Genomic DNA, 26488 nt, shown 5'->3' on the forward strand with positions numbered 1-26488 from the left:
TGAGTCTCTCACCCTGTTGGACCAATGGGGCCCCTGGGGCGTATCCTTCTCTGAAGCAATGGCAGGACCAAAGGCAAGGTCCTCCATGAAAACCCACCCAAAGCAGTTCCTCACATCCTATTGTTAACAGCATACTGGCCAAAGCAAGTCACATAACCAAGTCCAATGTTAATGGAATACAGAAATATACTCTACCTTTAGTGGGAAGTACTGAAAATTACTTTCAGTCAAGGGCATGAGGTGAAGCATAAAGAAACAGGAACAACCGTGGAGTCTTGTTGTGTAGGCAGTTCATGGCATGGAGCAGTTGCCCTAGTTTTCTGACCGACATACTACAGAGAACTACTTGATGGCACTGCTTTGCTCATGGGTGACTGCTAAGTCCTGTGCTTCTTTTAATGCATGGATTTTTAAAAAAATTAATTCTTCAGTTTGCCAAGCATTGATCCTTTCAAAATAATGAAGAAAACCACAATACTGAGGATTTTTACAACTTTCTTCTTTGCCTTTGTTAGTTCACGCCTTCTTGTCATTTCTCAGTGTTCCGATTCCTCAGCTCTTATCTCATCAAATACTTCCTTTCTTCCGTTCTCTCCTTCTGAAATTTCCATTCATTTCTGACTTACCCTCCTTTGTTTTAACAGATATGCCCTGTTTTTCACTGATTCCCATGTGCTGCGCTGTGGGAAATTTCCACAACCTATTTTTGGGTTCACTAAATCTCCCTTTAGTTGTGCTTAATTTGTTGTTTTATTGAATCTCTGAATTTGGATTTTAATAAGTGTGTAGATTTTTTTATTTCTTGAATTTTACTTGGTTATGTTTCAAATCTGCTTTTATATTGTCATAGTTAAAAAGACAGAGTCTTGTTCTTTTCATGTGGTTTTTACTCTTTCCCTTATCTCTTTAGGCATTTACAATCATCTATAATCCATCGGGTTTTTCCCAATATTTCAGTCCTGTTAAGCCTTTTTGTGCCTGCTGGTGAAGTTTTTCTGGGTAATGTGTAAAATTTTTGATGATTTTTTTATAAAGTCGTTCTTCAGGTAATGTGGATTTTTTTTTTTTTTTTAATTTTGTTTTCAGTAGGGTTCGCCTGCTCTCAAGGCTATAAGAATATACCTACAGAATCTATAGAATTATTTTGTGCCTGACTTGACCAAGTACCACAGAGGCTGCACTGGATTCAGGTCAACTGTTACATTAACCCCTTGGTTTAGGACCCCAGGAACCTCTAAGAAGGGTAAATTTTGGCTTCATGCCTGCAGGTAGGACAGACTTAAGCTTCTGTGCATCACGGTGTTTTTGTTTTCTTCCTGAGCAGATGCAAGCTTCCTGACCTCCTATGTAACTCAATGGACTGAGACCTTTCCAAGGTGCAGGCCTTATACAGGGGTCTCAGCTCTGCTCTAATTCCCCACCTGCCACATCTGGGTCTCTCTCTTCTTGCTCCACATGAATGGTTAAACCCTAGCCCCCACCTGGTAAGGTCTATCTGTCTCCTCTGCTTCTAGGCCACCCCAGGTTCAGCTTTTTCATTTAACACTTGAGTTAAATGTTCCTTATTGGATTATTCCCCCTTTCATTTTGTTCTATATTTCTGAATGGCTTTGGTGAGAAGGGAAATCCATAAATTCAAGCTGCCATATTGCCAAAACCAAAAGTTCCACCTTTATGACTTCTCAAAACAAAACACTACCTGGTCCTTGTACTTTGGACATCTTTCCAAGATATAGCCCAAAGGAATGTGTGTTCATTAAACAACTGACTAGCTAGACACCTATTGGATTTAAAAGTGAGAACTGAAGTTTGCCCAGCAAGTTACTGTCTTGAGAGGGAGGTGACATCTATTGAATCCTGTAATAATTAGAATTTCAATTAGTAGCATGGCATAGCAATCACAAATGTCATTAAGAAAATTGTGTCCAATGTTGAACGATAGAAGGAAGTATTTCCTAGGAAAACAAGCATCCTCCATTTAAAAAGGGAAAGTTACAGAAGAACTTTTGAAAGACGCTAAAAGGACAATGGAGCTGGCCTTCAGTGGCTTGGGAATGGGTGGTTCTAGTCTCCATCTGAGACAAATGCTCAGTCTAATTTCCCTCAGGTGCACAATTGGAAGTCACCAGGAATGAGTTTGGATTCCAGGCCTACCACTTTCCGCAGAGGTCCTTGTCTGTTAACCTCAGCCCAGACAAAAACATTGGCCATATGGCAAGAGAAGAACCATCAAGTGGCAGAGCCAATAAAACTCGTGCCTGTCCAGTGTCTGGTGCTTCCCTCAACTCTGTGCTTCGATTTGCAGATTACTGCAGAGCATAAGTGGTATGTTGGAAATCACTGATGCATAGTGGATGTTAAGCAATGAAGAATAATGTCACAACTGCTGCTAATAGGAATTGGCTTCTGAGCTCCCACTCTGTGTCGGTTCCATACATGTTCTGATTTCATCTTCCAAACCACTCCCTGAGACTTCTCCTGTTGTGAATGTGGGAAAATAGGTGGGAAGAGTTAGGTAAATCACCCCAGGGCACAGAACTAGGGAATGACAGGTCTGGAATTTGAATTGGATCTCTGGTTTATTAACACTGTATATAGAGAAAGTGAAGAAGTTGGGGTCGGTTTCCCAAATAAATAAAATGTGTGGATGATTTAATATATTTGGGTGACTCAGAAGCATTCTTCTTTTCCAGGAGCATTTCACATGGCTGAGTTTGCTGGGTAGATGGTCTACAGAAAGGGCTTAGTAAATATTTAATGATGCAATCATTTCATTAATGATTTAGTTACTAGCTGAGGGGTCACACTGCCATTTCTTTTAAAAAATAGATTAGAAGCACTATAGAAAATGCATAGGCTAGGTTTGGGATTAGAGAGACCTACATTGAAATCTTGACTACTGTACTTACTAGCTCTGGGGCAGTGAGTAGGTCGATTAAATCTCTATGTGCCCCAGTTTCCTTACCTGTAAAATGGTATACTTAGAATAGTTCTTGCAGACAACACTACCAGATAAAAGCCACTGTGTTGTTATAAGCCTTCAAGCCGATGGGACTTGTTTTGAGTAACTGTTACTGCATGTCAGTCACTAAGGTTGTGTTAATGACGCTAAATAAAAATTAGTGAAAGCAAATATCATTGCTGAACATCAGGTACAAACACCTCAATCCCACAAGTGGCCTCATCGGGTTGAAGCACAAAGGACCTTCTTCCTCCCTCCCTGTTTTAATTTCCCTCCTTTCTGGAAACCTAGTAACTAGGCCCTGCTGTCACAGAGACGCCAGGGCAGGGTGGGGGAGGGATGTAACACATCAGGAGTAGGGTGGGGGAGGGGAGCCTGGTCTTCCCACAAAAGGAACAAAAACAGCCCATTATTTCAAGTCTCTGCTGAAAGGGGAAAAAATTCTCTGCAGAAAAAGTTGACCATATTCAGTAGAAGATGCTGTAGTTTCCATGGCAATTAATGGTGTTAAGTGCACTTCATAACTCAGAGGTCTCTAGTGGAGATGCAGAAAGAGAAGGCAGAAAGGTGTATGTGGTTTCTTAAAAATAATATTTGAAGAGGTTTTTTCCTTGAAAATCTTTTTACTGTCTCTATTCGAATTCCAGGGAAAGTGTGCAAAATGACTTTAGCGATAGAATTATACATACAGTTGAGACACCAAAAATAGGCTTTCCCGGAAGCAAGGAGGACGCTTCAGAAGAATCTTCACACACTCACTCCGTGAGACCAGCAAAATGCCATCTTCTGGCTCCAGTGGGAATTCTCTAACACTGTGTTCCCTGGCCAGGAAGGGAAGGGTTCCCCTATTCTCATGCCCCAAAGAGTATGGACTCACAGCAAGGGGAGTTTTGTAGGACGCCTGCTCTGATCTTCACATGACGTAGGCCGTTGACCGAAAATCCAGCCAACTGGTATTTAGTTGCGCACTTTGTTGGGACTTTGCACAAGTTCACCACCTAATTCTGTAGGGAGTAGGAGGGTCACCATTTTAGAGAGGCCCGAGCCTCAGAGGAGCTGAGTGAAGCTTTCCCAGATTGCACAGGGACTCCTGCACTTCCAAGCAGATAGCAGCAAAGCTCTGGAAGAGAGTATCTTCTTAGGCTCTTCTACCTTCAAAATGACAGGAAGTTCGGCTCTCTGTCTTTCTAAGGGCCAGAGCACAGGGCATCAGCATGAACAGGGATCTGAGCCTTCCTATGGAGCCCCAGCCAGCGGTGGGCAGCCCACTGCCCTTCACCTCAGTTGCCCTGCCTGTAAAGCAGGCAAGAAGGAACATAGAACCTTTGGCCAGTGTTCAATTGCCTAGGAGTCCAGACAATTCCCTTGTCTTGGTTCAGTCTTTTAGTTTTAAGAAAAAAGTCCTAAAGACTATGAGCTAGTGTGGAAAAAGGCCGTGCCGTGTAATACAAATGGCTCGAAAAGCATCACCTGGGAAAGACGCGGGTTAAATCCTTGGCTCTGTCACTTCCTGGCTGGGAGACATAGAAAACATTCACATACTTCTAGTACTGTGGAATAAATTATTAATGGCTACATTGCAGTGCTGTTGTAAGGATTAGGGATAATGAACGTAAACATCCAAGGTGAGATGGGGACCTGCTGGGTCCTCAGGAAGCAGTGGCTTGTGGTGACAATAGTTTCTGCTGTCTGAAAGGGAAGACGGAGCTTCCAGGCCACTGCTCAAGGCCTAGAATCAGCATGCCCTTTTCCATGGCTGAATTCTATTTGTCCTGTGCTTCAGCAGCTTGACTTTAGATTCGGATATTGTAAGAGAAGCCTTGGTTTGTTTCTTTGTTGTTTGTTTATTTCCTTCTGTGGCTTTTGACTTTTATTGTGAAATATAGTGTGTGTACAGGAAAGTGTGTCACACCCACATGCACCCGCCATCAAATATCACAAAGTAAAAGTCGCCAGGGCCCAAACAGCACAGATGACACTCTTGGAGCTTCCTTGGGTCCCTTTCAAGAAACAGAGCTCTCGTTTGTCCTGCCCCACAGATAACACCATGCACACCTGGCTGAGAACGTCGTCTTTCCTTTACTTTATTGTTTTAATATCTAAGTATGTGTACGTGAGCACTATGGCTTATTGTTCCTGCTTCTGCATTTCATATATATGAAATCACGCAATACACCTTACTTTATGTTTCGTCATCTTTGCTCAACACAGTGTTTTTAAGATTCATTAAAATTGTCTGAAGTTCAAGGATGATAATTCTCTTGGTCAAGTCCAGAAGTTATCCATGCTCCTTTTGAGGGGGATTTGGGCTGTTTGCAGTGTTGGTCATAAATAGTTGTGCTGAGGACATTGTTGGGTGCAACTTTGGGTCTGCCCCTCTGCTGAGTAGATGCCTAGGACTGGGCTGGGGATTTAGCTCAGAGGCAAAGTGCCTTCCTGGCAAGCACAAGGTCTTGAGTTCGGTTCCCAGTACCGGAGAAAAACCAAAAAAAAAGATGCCTAGGACTGTTGAAATTGCCGGTTTGTAAGGCTGCTATCGCTACCTTCATTTAAATAACAACAAATTATTTTGCAAAGTTCACTGCTTTGTCTTTGCACTAACTTACCCTCTTCCAGCCTCAGGTAGGAAGGACCTGATTGCTTTATCTCTAAAATCTAAGCAATGAAAGTCATCTCACTAAGTTGAATGAAAGAGCATTTGTGTGCTTAGACCATGTCTGACACAGAATAGGAGCTTCATAACAGCTAATGTCTTGAGCCTTTGGTAAATGTGGCCCATGTACCCTTTCTGTGCAGGTTATCTGTGGAATGGGGCCTGAAATTATACAGATTCAACACCTTAACTATAGAGAGCCTTTCCCAATTTCACTGTGGTCCCGGGAGTTTATATTTGCAATCCCATGAAAAAGTTATCAGAATTCCAGCAAGTTAATTCCAGTCTACCACTTCCAGGGCAACCCATGGTGAGAATAAAGACACTAAGGCGTATTTGTAGTTGTGGGGAGCCAAGGAGTCCTAAATTCGGCGAGGATGATGGCTAACTGGAATAAAGGCCTCAACCTAGGGCCACACCCAGGTTTTATTACTCTGTAAAGAGGGGAGTGGCTCAAGGGTGAGTGATTGTGAGAATGGCAGGAAGTAACTGAGAGCTGTGAGCTGGGCTAGGTAGAAGGCCTGAAATCACCTCTGCAATATGCAGAGAGAGAAATGCAGAAAGAGTGATCTGCATAACACAATTCAAGGCAGTAGCTAATGTTTTGGGGTTAGTGCTTCAGCTCTGATGTGTAATCTTTTATGCCCTAGGAAGTCATAATCTCTTATGTCAAGGCTCATCCCAGCTGACAGTGTGGAGTGTGGCTGTGGCCCTCCCTCCTGCCCAGCTGACATACACTGGTTGGGCAACACTACCCTGTCCCCTTGCTTCAGAGACTACACACCAGCACCTGTGCTAGACCGATTTGTATTTTTTAAAGCCAGTTGAGGGGATAAGGAAAAGGCCTAGCCAGCTCTGTATGCATCAACACACGGAAATAGAGCCAGGTTCAGCCAAAATGGAGACGACTATGCTTCTTTCAAGGAGAACCATGCAAGTGGTCCTCCACACTTAACCTCTTAGGCTGCCCACCCACACTTTCTGAGATTTAGGGTCTCCTGTTCTACTCATTGATTCTTCTCTTTTTCTTTCTTTCTCCACCTTGTTTTTTATGTCCTATGTGCTTTTCATGTGGCATCTGATTTAACCTTTTCAACAGTGCCATGACACCAGTTCCATTGTCCTGCTGCTCGGGTAAGAAACTCTGGGGTGGACCAGTGCAGGGACTAACCCCAGATGCTCAGGCAGTGAGGCCTGGGGCCCGGGCCCTGTGCTCACCCTCTGCCTCCATGGAGGGCAGCCAGCCAGGACTCTGCACAAAGGGAAGGGGGACACCATTGAATGCCCTATCTATGGGTGCCCAACTGTCAGCCTTCTAGTTTGGGTTTTGTTACTCTGCAGTCTGCGCTGTCACAACATGAGCCCCACCCCCACTTCAGTATGTGCAGATACACGTGGAGGCCAAGCACCCTCACTAAGTGAGTGGTGAAACATGAGCAGCGACAGAGCTCCTGTTGTTCTGTACCCAAGCATGCCTCGTTCACCCAGCCCCTAAGGTTCAGTCTATTAGAAGATCATGGCTGCAAGCATTCATAGATGAAGAAAAAGGGCCATGAAGTTCAGAGAACTTTTACCTGGAGAAATCCAGGAAGGCTTGCTAGAGGAGGTAGTGTTGTACAAGGCCTTGCTTTCCCTAGCAATCTTTTGCTTACAAAAGTGTGGATCTCTGCTAAAGAAACCCTTTTTCCCAGGCAGCCATGGCTCTGGGCTTTGTCTTCCTTCAGTCTGGAGGTCTCTGGGTTGTTTGAGAAAGGCAGGGGGCCAAGATTTCACCCCTCGCTGTGAGCCTCCTTCCCTGTCTTCCTTCCCCCCACCTCTCCCACTAGTCTGCTACGGACACGGGCTTGTGAAAGAGATGACTGTTTGTTTTATAACAGGAGCTTAACATGATTCATTTCAGATTCCCCAAGGACTTTTGTAAAGTTTGGACTGAGTCATAATATATTTTTTATTAAACTCCAAGACCCTACAAGCAGGAAGCTCTGTTCGACAACATAATATAACCGATGTACTGCAAAGTGGCTTTTTTATGGGTAAGTCCTCAAGCCGCTCCAGAAATCCTCTGGCCTCTCCTCTCAGGGCCTGGTTCACAGGGGGAGGAAAAGGGCTTTGGAGATGCATCCTACCTCCCCTACCACACACACACACACACACACACCCATGCACACATGCATATGCATGTGCACACACGCACACACTGCCCTGTCCCTCCTATGGTCACACCTAAAAGCAGAGGGTCTCAGGACAAGACCAAGCTCACCTCCAGAAGCCCCCAAGAAGAAGGCCTCCCATTTTCTGCAGAACATGAAAGGCCCAAATGGCAGTATTTGAGCAGGGAGGCTGCTCCCCGCCAGCAGTGTAGAGCTCTGTGGTAGGGCAGTGACTCCCAGAGGGTGGTCCCCAGGCCAGCAGCTTCAATGCCACTGGGAACTTTTGTAAAATGCGAATTGTGAGGCTCCAGCCCAGACCTATTAAGGCACAAGCTACAGGGATTCAGGCCCAGTGATCTGTGTTTGAAGGACTCGGGGGCTGCTAAAGTCTGAGAGCCCCTGGCACAGGGAGCTCAAGGCTCAAAGCAAGGTCCCCTGGAGCAGCAGCCTCAGCCTCCCACAAGGCTTGCTGGAAATGAGAATCTCAGGCCTACCCCAGACCTGCTGGCTCAGAGCTTGTGTTTTATCAAGACCTCCCACTGAATGTCAAAGTCTGAGAAACACTTCTGTAGCCACCATGGGACACCAGCCCCAGGGTACGGGATCCTGATGGGCGACTTCCCTGGCTTTAGTGTCTTGCCTGGTTCACTGGTTGTTCCCCGGAAGTCTGCTTTTCTGGCTTCCCCTGGGGTAATGAGAAGCCCTCCCACACTAGGATTCCCAGAGACACTCACTCTGAACCTTCCCTTCTGCCCCTCCCGGGTGAGCACAGGACCTCTTGCCTCTGACACTTGTCCTCCCCAGGGCCCAGAGCTCTGTCTTTACAGCCTGCCCTCCTGAGTTTCTGTGTCTTCTCATGAATAAATGCCTCTCGGGGTGGTGCTGGAGTTCTCGGACTCCCCTGTGAACTGCTGCACTCTTTCCCCTAAAGTGTTCTGGATCAGCATTGCCCTCACCCCCACCCCAATCAGGGCACATTCTTTGAACATAAATCAGAAGTTTCTTCAAGCTGGGCGTGGTGGCTCACACCTGTAATCCCAGCAATCGGGAGGCTGAGACAGGAGGATCATTGTGAGTTCAGGGTCACCCTAAAGTGCATAGTGAAACCCTGTCTCAAAAAGAAAAAAAGAAAAAAAGAAAAAAAAAAACATCAGAGGTTTCTCCAAACAGACATGGAAATCCACTGCACAGGGATACATTTGAGTATGGACGTGTGCGCTGAAGCCTATTGGTATGCACAGGGGTACTTCAAAAGAGAACTCAGGATATTTGGGGAGTCCAATAAACAGCTGAAAAGGGCTAAAAATGACCTCAGAGGCACAGATTCCTGCTGCCCCCTCGCTTGCCTCCTTCTGTGTCGTGGATCTGTGACTGAACAAGGAGCCCAGAGTCCCCTCCGTGCCCCAGTTGTAAGGCCATGAAGCCAGAATCAAAGGGGAGCTCAAGACAAGGGGGAGGGGTTGGAAATCCACTGTCCCTTGGGGCCACCCAAGGGGAGTTAGAGGAACAAAACCCTCCCTGTCCGGGTCCCAGACAGCAGTGATTTCCCCTCCCAGTGCAGACAGTTTAGAAATGCATCTGATTAGAGCCTGCCTGTGTGTCCCAAGAGGTCCCCACACAAAGGGGCGGATATTGGGGTTGCTGGTCCTAAAAGCAGTCTGGTAATAAGACTCAGGAGCCTCCAAGCAGTCTGCATCCTTTGACCCAGTAATTCTACTTCTGGGAATCTGTCCTAAGAAAATAACCTGATATTTAGACAAAAAATGTATCCACCCGGGTGTTCACTGCAGCTTTATTTATATGAGTGAAAAATTGGAAACCACTAAATGTTCCACTTTAGGGAATTGGTTAGGTAAATTATGGCTCATTCATAGAATGGAATATTTTGTTGCCGTTAAAAATGATGTTTACAAAGCTCTTAATGACACAAGGAAATGCTTATGGTACTCCATTAAGTGTAAAAGGCAGGATGTAAAATCACACACACAGTATGATCTCAGCCATGTAAAACAATTATGGAGAGATTACAGGAAGGAAAACCGCACACACAAAGACTGTTAAGAGTGGCTGTCCCGGGTGGTAGGACTCTGGAATATTTGTCTCCTTTCCTTTCTACCTTTCTGGGGCTTTTTCTATAGTTGGAAACTTGCTCGTCAACATGAGGCATTTAAGACTTATAGGAAATGAAACAAAAGCACCGTTACTCTGAGGCCAGGGGAGGGACATAACAGATGTTTTTCCCTCTTGAATATATATTGCTTTTGCATTCACAGAAAAAATTAAATAAACATTATTTACAAAATTAAAATCAAATCCAAATAAATAAATACAGCTTGCAAACGTCTGTTGAGGAAGGCCTGTGCTCCTGAAAGAACTGATTGCCTGTTTCCGGCTTATCGGTTTTCAGGGATCTTAGAAAACCAGCCACTGTGAAATTGACTTCTAACTGATCTTAATTGAGATGGGAACCAAATGTAAGATCAGAAATGAAATTCGGGCTGGCTGCCCTATGGCCGGGCCTTCCACAGGGCCCCTGCACTACTGCAGCGGGCAGAGGAGCTGCCACATGCCTTGCAGGAATGACTCCGGCATCCTGCCACCCACTGGCTGTGTGTTCTACTGCTCAGGACCCAGTGAGGGTTGATTTTAGACTACTGGACCTGCTGGTGGCTGAGCATTCCCTCCTGAAGCCCACCAGCTCTCCCTGCCTGCAACACTCACTCATATGCACATACTTCAGGGGTGTACCCTACCTTCTTCATAAATGTATATGACATTTAGTGACAGCCAGTAGCAAGTAGGCATCACGCCAGGCTGCTAACACACATCTCGGCTGACAACCACAGTGACCTGAGGGGTTAAGTATTATCAGCCTCCTTTTAGAGTACAATAAAATTGCCGGGCGTGGTGACACAAGACTAAAATCCCAGCACTCTGGGAGGCTGAGGCAGGAGAATCATAAGTTTGAGCCCAGCCTGGGCAAATTAGCACGTTGGCAAGTCCCTGTCTCAAAATTTTAAAAGGGCTGAGTATACAGCTCAGTGAAAAGGCCCTCTACCAGGTTTCAAGCTCCAGTGCCAAAAATAATAAAAGTGTAGCAACTCCATGAGATGTTCTTACCTCTGCTGGCATGTAGCTCGTGTGACTTCAGGGGTGAACCTCGTCCTCTCAGTAGGATCCCCTACAACTCTGGAGTGACCAGTTTGAAATGAACATTAAATGATGGCCTTAACATTCCCTTAAAGCTGGCTGCTGAATGCCTAGGGCAATCCCAGGTCTCCCGGGCCAACTCCTTCCTGCTTGCCCCCTTGTTGCCTGGCCCTCTTTCCATGGCCTCCCTTCAGGTGCCCCCAAGACCCCTCTTGCAGAGGTCTACTGTCAGGTGCACTTATGACTTTCTCAGAACTGTGTAACTCTTTGTTTAAACCTTGGAGGCCTCACCCTTCATCTCTAAACAGGCTTTTGTAGCTTTTTGGTTTTTCCTAGAGAAAAAGTTTTCTCTCAAAAGTGCATTCTTATTTCTTCTCAAGTCAGTCAGCACCAGTATGGTCAGCATTTCAACATCACTCTGAATGTATATGCTTCTCATGGCACTGCATGCTGCAAAATAAATATAGTCCTGGGAAATGTCTAATATTAAAATAAAAAGATCTAATAAATAAGAAAGGCAATACAGCAACTGGCATGTTGAAAGTCTAACAATGAACTATTACATTCTAACTAGTTTCAAAAATTCTGCAAGATGGGTGATTTTCTGAGAAAATGTAAATAACTCAAATCATCTCAAGAAAAATTAGAAAAATCTAAAAGAAGAAAGATCCCATATACGAAGGACATCCTGAAAATGTTTTTTGTGGAATAATTCACTTTTTTAAAGGCCTGTGGTTGAGGTGGTTTTAGCATTAGCTAAAACTCTGCAAGTGTCAGGGAACAGAAGAGTCTGCTGTTGCTTGTGTAGTGGACAAGCTTGGGGATCAGATAGCCTGAGCTTAAGTCCCAGCTTACCCTTTACTCGTTGAGTGACCTTGGATATGTTACCTAATCTCTCTAAGTCTTAGTTTCCATAGAAATTCAGCCAATGAAGTAGTCATGGTAAGACACAGTGGTCCAGGTGGACTTTCTGGAGGATTTGGTATAATGGGTTTGATTTATAAGCCATGGTTACCAGTAGCCTTTCACATTCTTGCTTAGATTCTTTATACTTAAGCAATGCATTTGTAAGTTGCACGGTCAAAGTTAGCAAAGAATCCATGCTATGGACATATGGATTATTCAGAAGTCCTATGATTGACTCTTGGCTATCTGCAGCAATACTGATGTTCCACACACAGTAGTCTATTCAATCCCCCAGCAGTCTATAAGGTAGGCACTCTTATCACCCTCATTATAATGATGAGGACTCCAGGGACAATCTAGATAGTCTCATCCAAAGTCACACAGTTATGAAACACAGTGCCAGGACCAGAACTGAAGCACTCTTAACCAGAGCCCATGGGCACCATAGTTCTCCATTTCCATCAATGTCTTATGTTTATAAAGTCTTCATGATTGGCAGAATCACGTCATCTACCTCTGCTCATTTGATGACGGCAGCAATCAAGTGTTCTTACCTCTACAAAGGAGAAAACAGGAGAGTTCTGAAGTGACTTACCCAGAGTCATGTGATACCTTAGCTCTGGGTTTGGCCCTCCCTCTCATACCTGAGCATCCTGAGCCGCAGTTGCCCCCTTCTTGGGATGGGGATAAAATTGCCTAGCACACAGGAATATAATAAGATTGGGACAAGTAAATCACTTGGCAGAGTGCCCCAGAAGTAGTACGTGCTGCCTGTATGTCAGTGATTAGTACTATTGTTGTGATTATTACTATCAAATGACATTTGGTTCCATTTGCTCTTCCCGAGCTCAAGGGCACATGTCTTACAATGCTCTGTGATACAAGGTCCCTTTCCCTGTGCCCTCATGCCACAGTGAAGGAACGCCAGGTGTACTAGACAGTGTGAGGGCACTAGAGTCAATGCATCCAAGTCTCTGCCAATTCCTAAGTTGGTCCCACTCTATGTGATTAAACTCTCTGAACCTTAGTTTTTCATCTGTTAAATAAGGATGATAACATCTGCCTCAAAGGATTTGGGAGAGGATTAAATAAGCCCTTGCATTTGGAAAATGTCTGATTTGAACATGCAGCAATAAATGCAGCTTCCTTTCCCTTCTTTGGTTGTACCTTTCAAGGAGCAAGACCACAATTTTTATTTTAAAAACACAGCCAAATATTGTCACCATTCTGCTGACTTCTCAGTGGGACTTTTGAAGGCTAGTCCACTGTGAAAGTGTTAACTGATCACCTTCTATAAGCACAGAGCCATGTGGGGATGCAGAAGACACATAAAATGTGACCCTATGATGTCTTACATGTGGCTCCGTGGGACCAGATCCTGGTACAAGAAGAGCTGCCTCTAAAGAAAGAGCTCACCTGATATGGCCTAATTCCTTAGTTCTGCAAAACCAAACGGGTATATAGAGACAGAGAGATATAAACAAATTTGTTGTGAAGGATTGGCTCACACAATTATAGAAGCTGACAAATCCCGTAACCTGCAGTCTGCCAAAAGGCTCCTTGAATGAATAGTTTCAATCCAAATCCAAAGTCCAGAGAACCAGAGAGTTAGTGGTGTCAGTCCGAGTCCAAATCTGAAGACTCAAGAACCAAGAATGCTCATGTCCAAGGGCAGAAGATGGATCTTCCAAATTAAGCACAGAGAAATTTACCACTCCTCTGCCTTTTGTTCTAGGGGTTGGCTGATGCCCACCCACACTGGTGAGGACAATTTTTGCTTAGTGTACAGATTCCGTGCTAAGCTCTTGCAGGAACACCTTCACAGATAGACCCAGAAGTGTTTTACCAGCTATCTGGGCATCCGTTAGCCCAGTCAAGTCAATGCATACAATTGATTGTCCAGATCCTATCCCCTGAGTCCCCATGGAGGGGACAGCTTTCAAGGAAATGTTTCTTTGCAGGTAGGAAGAGCAATACAATCCAGACAGCACTCCCAAACTGTTAGCTGCATATTAATCTGCAGGGACTAATATCATAACATAATTAGTACAGCAGTGCTCTCAGCTTAATTGAAAATGCTGCATACGAGGGGCAGCTAATGAGAAATGCAAGGTTTGATGATTCAGAACTGCTGAGATTTAGCGGTTTAGTGGGTAGGCCAAGGAAGTGTTGGCTCTATTTCCTTTTGCTATTCTCTTTGTACATCTGGACAGGAAGGGGCCTGAAAGGAGTTGCTAACAGTATGTATGGTTAGCGAACTTTGATTATCTGGAAGTCCCTCAGCTATTGGGAACGCAGCAGAGAGCCAGCCAAGCAGGAAACAAAAAAAGCCTCAGAGCCGACAACACACATTTCAATTTGTTTGTGTACCACAGTCTTTTCACCCTCTGATAAGAAATCCTCTCAACCCACAATCACAAGCATTTGCTGATGCTTATTTTATACATGGTTTTAATTAACCAGGTGAACTGATTTCCCAGTCATTACCAGAACAGCATCACAGCAGTGGTGGCGGGGCCTGTGGAGTGCTTGTCTCTTCACCCCCATCTGGTCAGGAGAGGCCTCCAGGCACAGGGTATATTTTGGGCACAGAGGAAGATAAAGACATGCACGAATCTCTGCTCTTAAGAAGCTTACAGTTTGGGGGCGGCAGACGGATGTTGTCTCAGTCAAGGATCTTAGTTCCAGACAACGGAATCCATTCTGGCTAGTTTGCACAGAAAAGAACTTAATACAGGATATTAGGGGGCTTACAAGCTCTCCAGGAATGCCAGAGACCCAAGTGCAATGCCACAGAACCAGAGAAGCATGCAGTGTGGCACAGCACTGTTGGCATGGAGCCCCTCACTCTTGGGGACCTGAAACTCCAGGAACTAGGCAGAAGAACGTAAACACCTCCACCCATGCTTTGGGCAGGTCTGGCTCACCTGCTGCAACCAAAGGCACCCTGACTTACCTGTGGGCTGGGCACTGTGAAGGAGTGCTCTGTGGTTTCCAGCTGTCCAGCCCCAGATATTGGGTACTTGCTTCAGATGTGGCAATAGTAAGAATACAGTGGGCCAAGTCTCATTGTTGAGAGGTGGTCTCAGGACCAACTCCCTGTCTCATGGAGGCAGAGGGAACACAAAATGACCCCTGAGTCCACAGCACGAGAAAGAGTAAACACAGAACCTCAATAGCACAGAATGGCAGGGCTATGTCATTCAGGAGCAAATACCCTACAGAGATGGTAGTCATGAAGGGCATCTGCTCTGCAGATCTGGGTAAAAGCAAGAGCTGTGCATAGACCTTAGTCATCAGGAAAAGTGTAGATTATATTCATGAGACTGGGTGGAGGACAGGGACGTCTCCCAGAGGCTTCTGGAGGATTTCCACCAATAAGGATACCCATTTCCCCTTACTCCTAGTGCCGCAAGGCTGGGATGTAGCAATCTGGAGACTTGTGTGCCAGTGTTATTATGCATCACAGCCTTTATTCCTTCCTGGCATCAGGTGATGGAAGGACTGTGGCAGGGTCGAGGCCCCGGCTCACACTCCAGAGACCACCAGGCAGCTGGGTACACAGGGGCAAGTCCCCCAAATCAACATTGCCCACATTTTCCAAAGACTAGATCTGGCTGATGGAAACAGAAGCTTCCTCCCATGTGCTGTATGCCTGGAGCCAAACAAGGCTTGAGTCCTAGGTACCAAGGGTCAAGGCAAGCAGTCTGAACAGACAAATAATTTCACTGTTTTATTTTTGCCATAATGAAGGTTGAATCCAGTGCTTTGCACTCGGCTGCATGGCCTCTATGTCCCTTGCCCACTTTTAAATTTTGAGATAAGATCTCACTAAATCACCCTGTTGCCTGGGTTGGTCTTGAGCTCCTGCCTCAGCCTCCTACGTGCTGGTTTACAGATGTGGGCCACCACATGCCACTCTAATTCTTACCCAGAGACTTCAGATAAATGCCTGTAACCTAAATAAAAACCTGGGAGAGGGTCTGACAGGAGGATGCTAAGAACATGAAAGTCATTTCCACAGGGCCTCAGGCCCATAGTCAATTTTGGGGCATAACAATGCTAATATATATTTGTGTATCTGTATATTTACCTATATCCATATATCTATGTATTTATATTCAAGCAAAACTGGCATAAAGGGCTATTTCACTGTGCCCCAGCCCTGCTCCAGTCTTCTATTCCCTTTGCGTTCCCTTCCCAAACTTTCCTGACCTAAGCCCCACTGAGTCAACCCTGAACAAGGTGATTATTACTAATGCTGACTAGTGTCATTAGCGTTACTGTTAAGAGCCAAGCTTCCCTATCCTTAGTACCTGTGTCAGACCAGGCCACAGAATGCGTGAAACAGCAGCAGGGGCTCCCTCTGTCCTGCCAGGCCCCCAGGCCTCAGCCCCACATTCCTCTTTGCTCTCTACAGCAAGACAACTCTGCCTCTAGGAATCTAATTAGAATGCTCGTTGGGGACTTCCAGTCAGGGGCTTTTAGTCTTCTCTTAGCAGGATGACAAGGCCCCAGCATCATGACTGAGCCCAGTGCCAGATATTTGGCTCTGGAAATCTTAATGGGGCAGCAGGTGTTTTGATCTTATGGTGCCAGTCCTCCTGGCCAGCTGCCCTGCGTGGAAGGAAAAGCATGGAGTGATCCATCAGCAGGGATACAGGAAAGGGCTTTCTGGGCGTGTTTTCTTTTCCCAAGGGAATCACCAGCTTTGAGAAATAAGCCTGCCTCCATTCCCACGTAGCAATTATGTGCAAAATTACATTTCCAGCAGGTGTCATTTAAGAGGGTGAAGCCCATTAAGTGCTCAAATGAGAAAGCAGGAAGGAGGCTCTGAGAATGCCCAGGGAAGGCGCTCTGTGTGGCGCAGGGAGGGAGCGAGTGCGTGAGGCTTCCTGAGTGGCTGTGATGCTCCTTTCTTTCCTATAAGTGATCTTTCGTTCTATGCCCAATACCGTGTGCAGAGATGAACAGGACAGACTTGATCCAAGGACGAAACAGAATTCAGCTTGGTGCAGTGACTTGCCCAAGTCCTGTGAGCCAGAAGAACAGGCATGACATGTACGTGGCTTTACAGTAAATGTGTTTGATATTCAGTATTTCATTTTAAGTTCATAGACAGCCAAACCCTTACTTCTGGCTTCATGGCATCCAACACATACCAAGTATCCAATGAATACTTGACAGGCTTCTTCAAAACAATTTCCTCCTCCTTGTTCAGATGATGAAGTAAGAGTTAAAAGGGAGAGAACCTAAAAGGAGAAAGTGCTGGGCATATGCAAACATATTTAAATTGACATTTATAGTCCAAAGTGGCTCTTGTTACCCTCACTTTACACGTGAAATAGGCTCAAAGAATTGTAGGGACTTGCCCAAGACTACTTGGCTAATGAGTAGCAGACCTAGAACTTTTTGAACCCGGGTCTGCCTGACTCCCAAGGGTGTGCTCTCACTACACTGAACAGCCTCCCTTGGGATTTGTGTCATGACAGAGGTAACTGCATTTTCCCCCTAGCAATGCCACGTGTCTGGGAAGTTCAGGGATGTCAGACTTCTTGGTGCAACCATTCTGAAAGGGCCCCTTCCCTCCCTGCCACTCCCTAAAATGCTCTAGACTACATGAATCAGAGAAGATTCTGTTTACTTATGTAAGCTCAGTCTTTGGCCCAGAGTGTGCCCCTGAGAGGATCATGAGGAGCCACCAGAAGTTGAGTAAAAACATCTCCTGGAGCCCTTACAGCCCCAGGAGACAGCTTCTCCATCCCCTCCTCCTCATAGCCCCACAATATGACACCATATCTGAGTCCCTGTCTCACCTAAAAGGCACTATACTCCTCTCTGTCCAGAACTGGGAAATCAATCTCCTTGCACCAAACTTTCCTACCCTCAGACTTTCCTGCCACCACTTACAGGTTTCATTAAGTCCATCAACCAACATAACTCCAATCCCTTGCTTCCTTCCCATCTTCTACCTCTGCTATCATCTAGACCTTCACACCACCCTGGCCATAGCTCTTTGTAGCTCCTTTTCTGCCCATCTGCCATGCAGTTATGAATGGGCTTTGTGGAACATTTATTTTATCCATCCAACCAGCCATCTAAGCTTCCATTTATTTAATAAATATTTGTAGAATAGATTAAGTATTTCTTAAGTATCAGGGTTCATGCTAAAGACTCATGGAAAATTAGATAAGAAAGGGTCTGTACTGTTGGAGAGATAAGTAGCCAAATAGCAGTGCAGGTAGAGGAGAACCCAAGGAGCAGCACCCAAGGAACAGCCTGGCTGCTCAGAGGAGACTTCTGCAGGAACTGGCTTTGGCAGGGTCCCTGTGCTTGCCCAGCATTACATGTTAAGGGAACTATAAATACCTGGCAAGATGAGAGAGCAGGATGCTTGCTGGGAAATACCTTGTTCTGTGGGGCGGAAGTTGTATCTTGCTGACAGTCGGACACCCCTGACCGCTTATCTGTGCAGAGAGCTCTTAACCATTCGGCTGTCTGACCTCCCTCAGGCCTTCTGAGGAGCTTTCATCCAGATTCTGCCCTCCAACCAAATTACGGATGAGGCTGTTTTTTAAGCTCTCCCAGGTTCTTTCTAGTCAACACTTTTATACTTCCAAACTGCTTGCCCATAAGAGTTCAGAATTACACTCAGATAAAATCATTTTTATTCTCTTTCTGTGGCCGACCCAGGATGTCTCCAATGTTAGCACCACAGCATTTCTTGGAACCCAAGCACAGCAAGGCAGCCTCTACCTGTGACTAACACGGGGAAACTCATTTCACTGTCTACAGGGGTGCGAGGATGATTGCTGTGAGAGGTGCTTGACAAGTGGATGTCAAAGTACTTTTTAAAAGCAAAGCCCAATCTAAACCATTTTTGTTGGACTCATCAACAACTGACCCTGGCCAGCCTTGTATGTCTTGACCCTATGGCATTTGGCCAAGAATGACTTGATAGGTGGTGGGTGGAGAACTGGCTGCTACCAAGTAGAGCTTTAAAATAAGGATGCTAGGCTCTAAATCAAATGTGTACAATAAAGCACACATATAAGGTGATGGTATGTTTATGGTACAAAAGGATTGTCTTCTGCCTGCCAAGCAAGGGCCCTTGGACTCAGAGTACAAGGGAGGGGCTGGGGAGGGATGTATACCCTGGTGACACATTCCCTGGGTGGCACACCTCTTCCAACAAGGCTTCACCTACTGATGGTACATTTAGCTATGAACTCCTCAATGAAGCAATTCACTGATAAGTACAGCACCCCAATGATCCAATCACCTTTAAAAGCTCCCCTCTGAACACATGAGACTTTTTTAAACTTAATTTTTTAGTAGTACATATTTATCATACATATCGGTCACATTCATCATAGGGAATTTGTACCTATATATAATATATCTTAATTCTTCTTCTTTATGTTTCTCATTTCCTTCCCCTCCCTTCAACCCTTCTTCCCCTCCCTATTTACAAAAGCTTTCTCTCCATATTTCCCCTTCCATTCTCTTTTTTCTTTTTCCCTTTTCCACACAAGACTTTTGGGGGCCATTTTAGACTGAAACTATAACAATATATAATGTCAGATGTGGGAGCCCCAGGGTGACAGTTAGAGTAGTGGGGAATGGACAGGACTGTGCAGTGCAGCACACAGAAAAGCCAGGGATCTGTTCTGCTTGGTGTACGGGCTCAGAAAAGGCTCTCAAGAGGAGGGTTTTCGTGCTAGGCTCAGACTTCTAAGTGAAGTCTAGACAGCCAAGGGAAGGGATGGCATTTGGGCAAAGGAAACAGCAGAAACATTGGCAAAAAGATCTGAAAAGTGTAGGCATGTTTGGGAAACTGCAAGCAAGCAAGAGAGAAAAAGAAGATTCAGGACTTGATGCTAGAGAGGTAGGCTGTGGCTAGACTCTGAGGGCTTTGTAGTGTTCCACAGGACAGGGGCACCAGTGACAATGTGGTAGACAATGTCTACCACAGCTATATGCCCACTCTACTGGCCAGTAGCCCCAGTAGGGGTACAGATGCAAGTTCTTTATGGTTAAAAACAAAAGGGCCACTTCCAATAATCCATAAACTCAGTCTTATAACCCCAGAAAGCAACATTAGACAAAGTCCAATAGTGGACTATCATACAAAATCTTTTTTCTCCAGCACTGGGGACTGAACCCAGGCCTGCACATTAAACTACATCCCCAGGTCAGTTTCGTTTTGTTTTTGTTTTTGTTTTATTTTGTTTGAGACAGGGTCTTGGCTAAATTGCTAAGTTGCTCAGGCTGGGCTCAGACTTGCAATACTCCAGCTTCAGCCCCCAGAATGCTAGGACTCCAGATACATTCCACCACATCCAGCACCAAAACCTTTCTGGTACTTTGCTGAACAATTAAAACTGTCAAAAACAAGTCTAAAAAGTCGTTACAGCCGAGGAGAGCCTGAAGACATGTGATGAGTACATATAATGTGGGATCTCAGATCACATCCTAGAACAAAAAGAGATATTAGGTGAAAACTAAGGAAAAATGAATGAACTATGGATATTAAGGTATCAATATTGCTTCATTCATGGTAGCAAATGAACAATACTAATGTAAGTTGTTAACATGGGAAACTAGACACGGTATAGCATAACTCTGTACTATCTTCACTCTTTCAGTAAATTTATAACTTCTAAAATCATGTATTTTAAAAAATGTAAGAGATACAACAAAAATTAGAAAAAAAAAATTAAGTGGAGAAACATTTGTTACACTGAAATTTCCTTGGTTTTCCCTTCTTTGGTAAGAACTTTCTTTTCTATCTCCATTTCTCTTCCGACAATGAGTTCAGCCTCGGCAAGGTAGAAATTGCACGTGTCCACCTGGGTGGGCACAGGAAGACCCTGAGGTCGAGACGAAGTCTGTGACGAAGCCTCAGCCTTGGTTTTCTCCCTGGGACCAATGAGGTTTCCAGGGAGGCGGGGTGTGTGGCAGTTCATTAACAGCTCTGCTGTTCCGCACCTGGTGGTCCTCTCAGTTCCTGTGGGGGACATTGGCCAGGGACACTTGGGTCAGCCCATAAAAAGCCACCTGTGACAAGGGCTTGAGCAGAGGCAGAAACCAATTGTGTCAGGGATCCCAGAGCCCCTGTCCTGACTGTGGGAAGCTGACCTGTGGTATAAAACTGGTGCACCACCCAAGGGGCTTGTCTGCAAGAACCTGCAAGGCCTTATCCCTTAATTTCTGGTATTTTTTTCCTTTCCTTTGTCTCTTTTCAGTTCCAGTCTGTGGCTGTCTGTTTATGGATACTTCTTTTTTAGCATTTACATTCTCTTTTACTAACAAAGGATGTCCTATCTCCCAGCAGTCACTAAAATGCCATCTTACTGAATCCCTGTGCCCCATCTCCTCTCAGTAAGGAAAGACTTTTGCCACCCTTCTAAGTTGTGAAAGATCAGTGCCAGCCCTTTACTGCTGTTGGTATTCACACAGACAAGACCCAAATGAGCCACATTCCGTGAAGACTCAAATGTCTCACCAGGTCTACTGGGAGATATCTTTCTTGGTCTGTCTCGATTTCATTAAAATCCTGACTTCCCTGCTGTGAGGCAAGACACCCTGATCTACCAGAGGATTCCAAAGTTTCACAGTGGAACTACTCGGCACTCATGGGTTAGTGATTGGCCTTTCCCACGTTCATCTACCACTGACAGCAAAAGAAAACAATTCACATTCAAGTTACACACCCACAAAAGCAAAGACTTGAATGTATGTCTTTTCCCTCCTCTCTCCAAGTTTTCCTTCTCAACCTCACAGGGCCGCTGCCCCAGCCCTTGTTTCCCCCAGGGCTTGACTGCCATGGTCAGTTCTGTGAGGACCTCCTGAGCATATCCTTCACACTGAGAGTCTGTGCACTCACTGTAGTGGTGCTGCAAAGTAGCATTTCCACCTAGTGATTCTTTTCAGTACCTTTGTTAGTGCAAATGCATGCAGGAAAACAGGAACAACTTCAGGTCTTTCAATAGAGGGATTTAATATAGGAAATTGACCACAGAGTTAAAACAGCTAAGAAGCTAAATACCATAGTATGTACTGGGGCAGCCCAGCGATCAACACCTACAGGCAGCAACTGTCACTGCTAGGCTGGAGGGACAGCTAGGGAAGTTAATATGTCCAGATCTCAGAAGCTGGGCTATTCTAGTGGAAGTGAGAACCATTTCTGTAGGGTGGCTATCGGGACATGAAGCAGCAGAGATTATGCAGCCACTGCTGAGTATTGTCTAAGACAAAACAAGAGAAGGAAAGAGACCCTGACCCTCCAACCTTCTGTCAAGGTCCTTCATTAGCAAAACCTACCCAGAATCCGGGAAGCAAGACAGCCTGAGAAATGGAGTTCCCTAAACATCAACAAAGTAGAGCAGAGTGGGGAATGGATCTGGGAACAAACAGCCTGGGCTCAGTGTCCTTTTAGATTTCTTGCCTGCACCCCCTTTGTTCTAGACTAAATAGGCCACCATTCATTCCAGAAATTTCCTGCTCTTTTCTAATTTCTTAGATTAACAGCTGATTCAAGGATTCATGCTCTTACCCAGTGTCCTGGGTAGAATAGTGAGGGAAGATCACAATTCTCCTTTATTTTGGGGAGAGGGCTGTATACTCTATAACATGCTATAGTCATCAAGTCTTGCTCCTTTGTGTAGTTGCTGTTCTTATTTATTTGGAGAAGAGAAGTGACCCTTTTCTTTTGCAGGTTCTTCCAGAGATAATGGTTCTGCTTATTCTTACAATGGAGGCAGCCCCAGAGGCTTAGTCAGACCTGCTTTATAAGACCAAACTCCTACCCCATACTCCACTATCCACCCACAGGTTGTCTGTGAGGACCTTGCTCGGTGGTCATTCCACAGGGCTGGCAAACTGCTTCAGGGGCCTTCAGCTCTTGTTTGAGCCTGCCTAACTTCCAGTCACCTGTCTCGTCCTCGGCTAGCTGGAAGCCTTGCTGCGGGTAGGAGCTCTGGACAAGGGTGGTTATAGAAAAAAAAAACTTCAAGGACAGAGCAGAAGACATAGAGGCCCCAAGTTCATGCAGCCAAGAAAATACCATAAAATGTGAGAATGGATTTCGGCTAGGCTTTCTTGTTTTGTTTTGAAAACTTTCAGGGGGCCAGGCATGCAGTTGTGTTTGGATTGGGAAAAAAGGCATAAGTGTGTGAAAGAAAATCCTTTTCAGATTTTATTCTGGATGTTACTGGATTAAAGAAAGCACCAACAGGATTACATGGTGCAGGAGGTTGTTTCAGCCAGACAGGAGGGGCCTTTCTCTTCCTGAGACATGTTTGGACAGCATCTGAAGTGGGGCTCGCTTGGCCCCCCAGTCCCCAGTCTAGTAAATGCAGCATTGGAGCCATTCATGTTACTCCATTTCTTATCTTTAATGGCAATGATAATTATTAAATATTAATCACAATATTAGTTAAGATCGTTGATTTAAGGCAACAGAACTCCGCAGACCCACCTTCTCAGAACAGGGGGACTTTTATCGCTGCATAGAATCCAACAAGATGCTGAATGCATCAGCCTGAGAAAGCAGAGATGCAGGGGAATTGGGGTGGGAGGCTTAACTCAGTAAAATCTTTTCTGTCCTGCAGCTCTGATCTGCTTCTCTTGGGCTGTGTGCTTCGTTCTCTCACTGCAGAAGAGCTTACCCTTAAAAAATAAAAACTTGTTAACTCCCCATACCGGAGACAGAAAGTCTGTCTGACTGATCAATGGGGCCCTGCTTATGTGAAGGGGCTGGAAAGGAACTTTTGCAGGCTTCTCTCCCAGCTTCTGGAAGGTCCTTGCCACGGAGCAGCATGAGTCCAGTCACCCACCGTGTTCTCCCTGTGTGCACACATGCCACTACACCAAAATTTGCCCCTTTTTCCATGGACATCAGGTACATTGCTTTAGGGCCCATTCTGATGACCTCATTTAGCTTGAATACCTTTGTCAATACCCTATCTCCAACTAAAGTCCCTTCAGGAAATAATGGGAGTTTGGATTTTAGCATATCTATGTTGAAGGACACAATTTAACCCACAATACCCAAGCACCCATAGTGCTTAGGTTTTACATTTTACAATTTTTATGATGGGACATTATATTCTTTGTCACTTCCTGTTTTCCAAAGTCCCAAGGCAAAATTCTAATTGGTCCATTTTTTATTGAATTTTGATCTCCTAAAGGGCAACAAGGGGCCCCAGAAGTATAATTAACCTATCTTTGTTAGGGTTCCCAAGCTCTGAACCAGTCAATGATTGGAGGTGGAATTCTTTACCACTGTTCCAGTTTTCATGGAACCCATGTGCCTTCTCAGATCAACCGGATACAAGTCACCCTCCAAATTATAATGACTTACAACAACCAAGGATTCATTCTCTCTCACAGTCTATGTCCTCAGTGGGAAGTAGGAGTCTGCAGTGGGTTAACTAATGGTCAACTTTTAACACCCACTTAAACTGAGTCAGCACATTTCTGGGTGTGGATGGCCCACTGAGGATTGTTGCCAACAGCATAAAAGGAAAACTGGAGGGGAAGGTGGTGTGCTGTTGATTCTCCTAGCGAAGCTTGCCACACTGGATTTCCTGTTATGAACTCAGCTGTTCTCATCATCAGGGGAGCTCAGGTCCTCACTTTCCCTGAGAGTGACTATGGTTCCCTTTGGGGGAGCTCTGGTCCTTACCTTGAGTGTCACCTCCTGGCTCCAGTGCAGAACCCTCAGCCTGCTGGCACAGATCTTTCACCCCACTGGCACAGACTTTCTAACTTCCACCCTTGGCCTTTGGGTCTTCCCAGGGCAGATCCCTGATACGGACTTGCATAAGATATTATCATGGATTCTATGCCTCCACTTAGAATTGTCCAGGACATTGCCATGGGATCCAGACCTTCAGCAAGATTCTTTGGGTCTCTAGTGCATGCACAGATCACTTGCACTCTTCTGCATTTGATTTTTTTGGTGAATATTACAAAATAATCCTATAAATTATGTGTCCTGTATTAAATTTATTCCTTTGCAAGCCTTGTCTATAACAGGGTGGAGGGAAGGATGGAGTTTCACTGGCAACTAAATCTTCCACCTGGAAGTGGTGCAGTTCTTATAGCTGGCTGGCTGCAGCTAGTAACATTCTTATCAGAGTGTGCAATCCCACTAGAAGATAAAGAGTAGAAATTTGGCAAAGAACACAGATGGCTCTCACAACCTTATGATGGAAACAGTGGAAAATGTTTCCTAGGAGAGTGAGATGCTCTGCCAGAATAAGGTAGGGTGCTGCCCAGGTAATCTAGGGCATCCCAGGCCAGAGAAAGAGTACAAGGAAGAAGACAGTGAGATGTTAAAAACACTGGACCATAGAGTCTGAGGCGAGAGTGGAGAGCTGCTGGGCCAGAATGGATGGTGGAGACAACTTCTTACTGTAAGAGAAGTTTGCATTTGGTCCCAAAGACAGTAGGGGAACAATATGGGCTTCAAACCAGGAAGGAAAGTATGGTAGTATGGTACTCTGTAGGGAGTGGGCTGGGCAGAGGTTAGTTTATCCCAGGATGTGGTGGTAGAATCAACTAGCCTGGTGACCATTTGGTGTAACAGAACAATTAGATGTGATGGACACAATAAAAGGAGCTTTATGGAAATGCTGGCCATGGAAAGAAGGGGTCCCACCCTGGGCTGAGGACACAGCCTACCAGAGGCTTGCAGGTTTGACAAGATTCTGGTAGTTAGAAACTGGAGTCTGTGTGTTTTCTCCTGCACTTTAAAATCCAAGAATTTGTAATGATGTAATTGAAGACTTTTTAAAGGTGGACAATAGTTAAATAACAGCAATTTTCAAAAAAAACTGATGGAACTCTCCACAGATACCACAGACTTTATCAGGTTGTTTTTAGCACTTCCAGCTGTTGAGAACCAAAGCTTCCCATGAGGCCATTCTGGTAGGTAGAATTCTGGCACATCCATAAACACGGTCTTTCTCCAGTGTGAGCTCAGTGTCTTTCCTCTCATTCTGGGCAGTTGTGTGCTGACGCACCTATCCCACTGCCCCCTAGATCTTCTCTCTGCCAGACATTTCTGCCATAGCACAGATCCTCAGTTGTTCCAACTATCCATGGTTCAGATTTTGGCAGCAAAACTGTGGAGGATTCCTGAGCCACAATTTGCCAAGGCTAACACTGAGAAGCACTTGTAGGTAGCAGAAAGAACCACAAGAGAATATTGAATAGAAACCTGGACACAATCTGCAGATCAGAAAATGGCAAGTAGGGTCTACCCAGCTTCCTTGCACCAGCAAACAGATACAACTTCACCACAACATGTACTGAGCTGGCTGGTTCCCCCCACCAAGGATCTACAAAAATCCTCTTCATGCCTTCATGAATGAGGCCACCCAGTAAAAAATTCACAGGAAGATTGCATAAAGCCATCTGCTGCCTTTATGTCCCCATGTGTACATTAAAAATGTGCAGCTGCCCAACATGAAACATTCCATTACCAGTGTAGCTCAAGAGCTACTCTTCACAACTCAGGGCACAGAGAAGGTGAGTGGGAGGGAGATGGGGGTGCATACCCACAGGGATTCCCACCTGGGCCTGTTAGCAAAGCATTCCAGATTTTTCCACCCCACTGACACTGTCTGAAGGAAGTGCCATTCTGTATATGTGGTG

The 26488-nt window shown here is 45.2% G+C and overlaps 1 protein-coding gene across 4 annotated transcripts in view; it reads left to right on the top strand.

Annotated features, from left to right (window-relative positions):
- The window catches only part of Tenm4 (teneurin transmembrane protein 4), a 715396-nt gene that overhangs the window by 187705 nt on the left and 501203 nt on the right, over positions 1-26488 (top strand). Inside the window, exon 1 of one of the 4 annotated variants that reach the window (XM_013511955.1) lies at positions 7630-7648. The exons of the other annotated variants lie outside the window; for them this stretch is intronic. Within the exon in view, the coding sequence (XP_013367409.1) occupies positions 7645-7648 (4 nt within the window). The 5' untranslated portion in view covers positions 7630-7644. Of the gene's footprint in view, positions 1-7629; positions 7649-26488 lie in introns of those variants that run through there. 4 annotated transcript variants of the gene reach the window in all.

The sequence above is a fragment of the Chinchilla lanigera genome, unplaced genomic scaffold (assembly GCF_000276665.1).
Source record: "Chinchilla lanigera isolate Chin_1 unplaced genomic scaffold, ChiLan1.0 scaffold00013, whole genome shotgun sequence".
Taxonomy (NCBI): Eukaryota; Metazoa; Chordata; class Mammalia; order Rodentia; family Chinchillidae; genus Chinchilla; species Chinchilla lanigera.